This window comes from Bos grunniens, chromosome X, assembly GCF_055505025.1.
Source record: "Bos grunniens cultivar Pamir isolate PY7600 chromosome X, Bosgru_T2T1.0, whole genome shotgun sequence".
Classification (NCBI taxonomy): Eukaryota; Metazoa; Chordata; class Mammalia; order Artiodactyla; family Bovidae; genus Bos; species Bos grunniens.
In genome coordinates, this window is record NC_141194.1 from 106,583,157 (window position 1) to 106,589,911 (window position 6,755).

At 48.2% G+C, this 6,755-nt stretch overlaps 1 protein-coding gene across 1 annotated transcript; it reads right to left on the bottom strand.

Annotated features, from left to right (window-relative positions):
- Positions 1-2,583: 2,583 nt before the first annotated feature.
- Positions 2,584-6,144, bottom strand: LOC147341075 (PWWP domain-containing DNA repair factor 3B-like). The gene has a single exon (XM_086385875.1). The coding sequence runs from the start codon at positions 5,963-5,965 to the stop codon at positions 3,905-3,907; it is 2,061 nt and encodes a 686-aa protein (XP_086242001.1). The 5' UTR covers positions 5,966-6,144; the 3' UTR covers positions 2,584-3,904.
- Between the last annotated feature and the right edge of the window lie 611 nt (positions 6,145-6,755).

Genomic DNA, 6,755 nt, shown 5'->3' on the forward strand with positions numbered 1-6,755 from the left:
CCAGTTTTTTAAGGAATCTCCACACTGTTCTCCATAGTGGCTGTACTAGTTTGCATTCCCACCAACAGTGTAAGAGGGTTCCCTTTTCTCCACACCCTCTCCAACATAATAAGCTAGTTTAAACCGGGGGTTTCGTGCAAGTGGGAAGAGCTGTTAGGACACAGTGGGGGAGGGGGGTGCCTGACCTTTACACAAACAAACGTGGTTAAGCAGGCAGCTCCTGGCATTGTTTTAAGTTTCCATTTTCCCAAACAGTCATAGCTTACGTGACTTTGCAAGGAGCAAGCTGAGTTACAGAAGCAGAAGGAGTATTTAGTTATTTCTAGCTGGGTGTAGGTTTTAAATTTTCCTCTTCAATACTTCTGGAATGGAGCCCAGCACTCTGAACTTTAACAAACTCTCCAAGTGGTTCTGACAGGGAAGAAACTTCTAAAAACACAGCAGCCCAGCATTGGTTTTAGTGTACAGGGTTTGATGTGACTGAATTCTAAGCCCAGTCCCACCACTTATCAGCTTTGTCACCCCAGCAATACTCTTCACCTTTTGGAATCCCATTTCCTGCAACTCTGAGGTGGCCACAGTAAAGATATGTCCCTGATAGGTGTTTAGGCAGGCTTGGATAGGACAGTGTGTGTATAACATTCAGGCGGGGTCTCATGCAGCCCTCAGCAGAGGGAAAGGGACACCCTCTCTTGCCCACCCTTCTCCATGTGACTGCCCTCAATATGGAACTGGGCTCACTCAAACAAGTTCTCTTGCTCAGTTGACTAGTTTTGGTGATTACCCGTTTTGCCCCAATAAACACCATTCCCTTCCCTTTTTGGTTCCTCATCAGTAGAATGGAGATCATGAGATGTGCTCTTGGGCTAGAGCTAGGACATGAGATTATGGGGAAACAATCTCTCCCACATCCTGGTGGGCACGCTTCTCTCGCTCTTTTCCCTCACTGCTGTGATTGTCCTTCCACGTGTGCCCAACATCACCTCCTAGAGGGAGCACTCTTGCAGCATTCTTGTGGGAAGAAGCCTTACGGTTTTCTCAGAAGAGCTACGGAAAGCCCTGCTCTGCTTCCACTCCATCTCGATCTTGCCTCAGTCTCGGGGTGCCTGGGCTCGCCTCATTTTGTGCATGGGGGCGGGGCCAGGAGCTGGGAGGCTTGGGGGCATGATGGGAAGGGCTGTCAGTCACCACTCAGTCAGAAAGGCTAGTCTGGAGACTCTGATCTGTGCGACCCTGGAAGTTGGAGGCTCAGTGAACTCCGTGCACCTTGGAGTCTACACACTGATCCCAGGGCTGATCTCAGATGAAGCAGGGCAGCCGGCACCTCCAGCATCCAGATCTTCATGTGGCATATGAAAATGCAGGTGCCAGTGTTTCAGCCCAGATCCCCAAATCAGACTCGCAAGGGTGGGACCATGAAAGCTGCATCTGAGTCTCAGTGGCAGAGTGATACTGAGGAACATGTTTGAAACCCTGCCAGGTCAATGCTGGCAGCAGTCTCCAGCGAACCTGCCATACCAAGGTCATGGAGGGGGCATGTGCAAAGTTAAGGTCTTGAAAGATGGCTCTTGAAATCTCACATAGCTTTGGAATTGACGAAGACTCCAAGCTTCCAAATATAATTTTACAGCACAATTTTAGTGTTTCATCATATTCAAATTCCTTGGACTTAGAAATTCCCAGGTGGCTCAGACAGTAAAGAATCCGTGTGCAATTTGGGAGACCTGGGTTCCATCCCTGGGTTGGGAAGATCCCCTGGAGGAGGGCATGGTAACTGACTCCAGTATTCTTGCCTGGAGAATCCCCATGGACAGAGGAGTCTGGTGGGCTTGAGTCCATGGGATTGCAAAGAGTAGGACACGACTGTGTGACTAAGCACATACAAGTGATGTGGTCAGTAGCAGATAACCACAAGCCACTGGGAACCAGGTGTGCAGGATCCCGGGTGTGGATTGTGTGTGGTTTAGCACTGAATTGAATGACCTGGGCTGAGAAAGAATAAGTAAATATGTATTTGTGTGTGCTAAGGAGAAACATAGGTGAAAGAGTCATTGGATAATAGACTCATTGCTGCTAACGGATAAGGGCACATGCAGGTGATGTGGGCCAGGAGGAGGCTGAACTCCTCCTAGAGGAGGAGGAGTATTATTTAGACATTCCAACTGTGTACAATCTGAAATGTGATGAAGCGGAAGTTTGAGGTGAAAGACACAATGGTTTTATTGTGAATCAAAACAGCTCCCCTTTGCAAATTAAAAAAAAAAAAAAATCACATGGGCATGCAATTTTATCCCCATAACCTGGGGCTAAAGTTTTTTCCTGACTCATTGGAAAAGACCCTGATGCTGGGAAAGATCGAAGGCAGGAGGAGAAGGGGACAACAGAGTACGGGATGGTTGGATGGCATCACTGACTTGATGGACATGAGTTTGAGCAAGCTCCGGGAGTTGGTGATGGATAGGGAAGCCTGGCGAACTGCAGTCTATGGGGCTGCAAAGAGTCGGATACAACTGAGCGACTGAACTGAACTCAGTTGAACCTGGGGCAGTGACAGTTGATTCTAAGAACAAAAACACACTCAGGTTCACGTTAAATCTTTAATGTTTATTTTCCTGTTGGGTTTTACAAAATAAACTAGCTTTTCTAACACTTTTCTTCCTCTCCAAAAAAAAAAAATAGTAATAATGAAATCTTGTTTCCAGATAGGATAACTATCCATGAGCTTCAGAATTTACCTGTTAAACTACCTTTCACTGTACTCTGACAGCAGCCATGTTTAGCTGAATGGAGACTTTTCTGTTACCCATTTCCCAGACCCTCCTGGTCCACCTACTGCTCAGGCAGCCTGGAATGACTTACGCGTCTGCACTTACACTGCTGGAACCTGTCGGAGCTAGTTGATGAAAAAGTCAAAGGAAAAAGCTTGCTTGGTTTGGGACAAATGACTGAAATTTTTGGGAGGACATGGGTCGATGAGGGCAAAGCGCCTGCTTTGCTACAATCTATGCCAACTGGATGGGCTCGAAGCAGTCAGCCTGGACTCCAGGTCTAGACAAGTCAACTTGAGTCTATGATGGCTGTAGTCATCTTCCACAAGGGGACAGATGATGGCATGTAGGGGATCCAGTCACTGTCATATAGGAAGACAGCCAAGAGTCTGTCTATGTGGGGAAACCATTCAGCCATTGAAGAAGAGCACCTCCCACAAATGGAATCTCAGGGAAGCCGAGGGTGAACATTTTTGCAGGGGTTGACAAAACACTGACTGCACGCAAAGTTTCATTCAGCCTCACATGGACCACATGCAGATCACCCGTTAACTTTGTTTGGATTTCAGGCTGCTTTTCCAAGAACCACTGGAAGGTAGTGGTAGTATACAGGAAACATCTCTGTCACTGGTTTCATCTCTCAGGGATTTTTTTCCAAATGGATAAGCATGGCAGGGAAAAATCAGGGCTTATCTTAAGGAGGAATCCAATCAATTGTGGATACCGTTGTGCCACAGGAGGAATGGCAAACCCATGTGGCTTTTCTGTATGAAACATGCCTTAGATCTTAAACACGATTGCTGCTTTGTATCCAATACAGGGGCTTTTTCATGTAATAAAAGAATGCATGTCCACCTTTAAAATATGACATAGAGTCAAAAGCCATGTCGTAAAAATATCTGGAAAACTACACATCTGGGCAAGTAGAGGGAAATACAGCTGTTTACAATATTTAACAAATTAGTGGTGTGAGGGTTTGGGGAAGAAAAAACTGACGATGACCATGCCACTCGCAGGTGCTAGAGATGGATCCAGAGTGAATTCAAGTGTGTTCCTGAGGCCTCGGATTTCCAGAAGGTGTTTACATGCCATGTGGAGTGGGAGGCTCATGCAGTTCATACAGACGGGGATTGTTGCTAATGGTGTGGCTGAGAAGCCTGCCCGATGCCCTGTTGGGCACAGGGGGAGAGTTTAGCCTTGTACCTCTCAGCTGATCTCTTTTTTATTTTCTTCAAGATTTTCTTATCAAATAGTTCTTTTTCCCGGTAACGCACAGGTGGCCCTTGCCGGTACTTTGCTTCTGCCTCCTTGTAGTCCAATCCATCCATTGTAGCAATTGAACAAATGATTGCTTCTGGCAGAAGAACTTCCAGAAGGAAGCTCACTGGGTCATCTCTTGTCAGAGCCAGCGCTTTCTTGTCTATGTGTTTGTAGATTTCTTGTAAATGTCTTACCACGGCATCTAGCTGATCGTCATCCTCCAGGTATGTTTCAACGCAGATCACATACCTCTCTGAATTCAGAAATGATTCAAGCCACTTGGATTCTTTCCTGCCTTTGACGATGTCCAGAAGATGCGGGTCGGCCCCCTTTCTGTTCACGATGAAGTCTACCAGCTTCTCATTGGCTCGGTCCCAAGCAGCCCTCATCCGGTCAGGGAGGATTCTCTTGCAGTGCCTCTTTGCAGCCACAGGGGTCTCCTCCTCAGAATCTTCCAGGTCGGAATAATTCACCTTGGGGAAATCCATCTGCAGATCACCTTCTTGGATGGCTTTCCTCATGGGGTAACTGATGTCAGCAGCATAATAGTCCAGGAAAGAGCCCACAAAAGACCCGCGAACAAGCCCTTCTCTGTAGCTGGAAATCAGTGAGAAACACCAGTTCACACTTGCCCCGTATACTTTGCTGGCTCTCTTCACTAGCTTTTCTTTGCCATTATAATCCAGATGCTTCAACCTTCGAAGAGGAACTTGAATGCCGCTCTTCTCACAGTGCATGTTGGCCTCAATCAAAAGCACCCTTGCGGTCTGCTCGGTTGGGCTGACACTCTTGACCACGGCTGGCCAAAATGGGTGATTCTGAAACTTAAACCAGACCAGCATTCCTCTCTCAATGGGACACAGCTCCTCTGGGCACGCCATGCTTGTCAGCTGCCCCTCTTCCTTGCCCCCGCCTTTCTTGATGGCACTGGTGGGCTTAATAGCCTTTGAGCCAGCTGAGGGTTGAGATTCTTGCTGCTCTTCCTCACACCCTGGGGCCTGCAGCTTCCTTTTTCTGTTTGCTAGGCAGAGTGAATAACGCAGGCCCAGGTTAGAGGCATTGGAGGATGCCTCTGCACCTTCCGAGCCTGAGTTGCAGGTGCCCTCTTCAGGGTCAACATTCACCGAGGAGGTAGCACGTTCAGGGGACACAGCCAGGGACTTTGGGCAGGTGTTGTGCACCCCCTCTTCTGGAGCCTTGGGCACAGTGAAGATGAAACCCGGTGTAAGTGATGGAAGCACACGTTCACCTCTAACATCTACACCCACCTCCTTCACTGTACAGGGCAAGGACATAACTTTTGAGGCGTCCTGCTTTTCCTTGCCCTCTTTCTCACGGTCATCTTCTGAAAGTGACAGGAAGCTTGGGTGCACCCCGGAGCTCTGAGGTGACTCTGTTTGCATTTCGGTTGGGATCAGGGCGATGGGTGTGCACACCTGTGGCTTGTCCCCATATGGGCCATCCTCCCTCTCTGAAGGTACCACGGGTGATTTGGAGCTTTTGCTTTTCCTCACACTCCTTCGTAGGCCCCGCTTGGGCTTCTGACACCTTCTACAATGTTGCTTTTGCAGCCTCCTTGGAGACTGCATCTTGGACTCTGGATCACCCGCGACTCTTGCTGGAGTGAAATTTCCATTCTTATTCAGAACGTCCCAGGCCATTGTAATAGCGCATATGTAGGCCATTTCCTCTTCTTCTGGGGCGCTGGGCTCCGGCTGGGCCGCTAGTGAGGTGGAGATGGATTCAATCATGGACTCCTTTAGGGTCTTTATCTTTGTTTTTTTCACTCTGATTTTTTCATCTATTGAGAGTATCTGAACTTCCAGAGAAAGGGCCCTTTTTCTCTTCTGTTGTGGTGAGACGCTGGGTCTGGACAAGACCTTGGCTGGCCAAAAGCGGCCTTTCCAAACGCATAGGACATACCTGGTGTCCATCATGATTCAACTTGGGTACTGAGGATTAGTTAGCTGAGGCTGAGGGGTCTGGCCGTCATACCCACAGCTACGGCAGGTCTCCCTTAAACAGTGTGCTTGCCCACAATCTTCGCCTATGACTACAAAGCGTTTATAGCTTGTGCAGCCTGTGCTTTTCTGCCCGAATCTTTGAAAGATGCCCGAGGTTGTGCTTTCAATGGCCTATAATGGAGAATACTAGAATATGGAAAAGAAGAAAAGAGTCAGGATGGGTTGGGGGGAGGGGCATATACCTTTTGTGAAAGTGGAAGGCTTGGCCAAAGAGCATTAATGAGAGATAAAGCAAGGAAGTTTTAAGGCTATTTATCCATGTGCCTAGGGATTAGAGACATGGCAGATACGTGGGGAGAAAATACCAAAGGTACCGGGGGAGTTTTATAAGCTCCTCAAACCCAACACCTTGCCTTATTTGTTACTGTGTGTGCGTTAGTCGCTCAGTCCTGTCCGACTCCTTGTGACCCCAAAGACTGTAGCCCACCAGACTCTTCTGTCCATGGAATTCTCCAGGCAAGAATACTGGAGTGGGTTGCCATTCCCATCTTCAGGGGATCTTCCTGACCTAGGGATAAAACCCTGATCTTCTGCACTGCAGACAGATTCTTTGCCATCTGAGCTACCAGGAAAGCCCTATTTGTTAATACTGTGCATGAAAGGGCAATCACGTGGGGAGGCGGGGATATCATGACTGGGACCTTGTTTGTGTCACTGGACATCCTGTGCCTTGTGTACTCCTTGGGGCCCTTCCCAGGAGAAT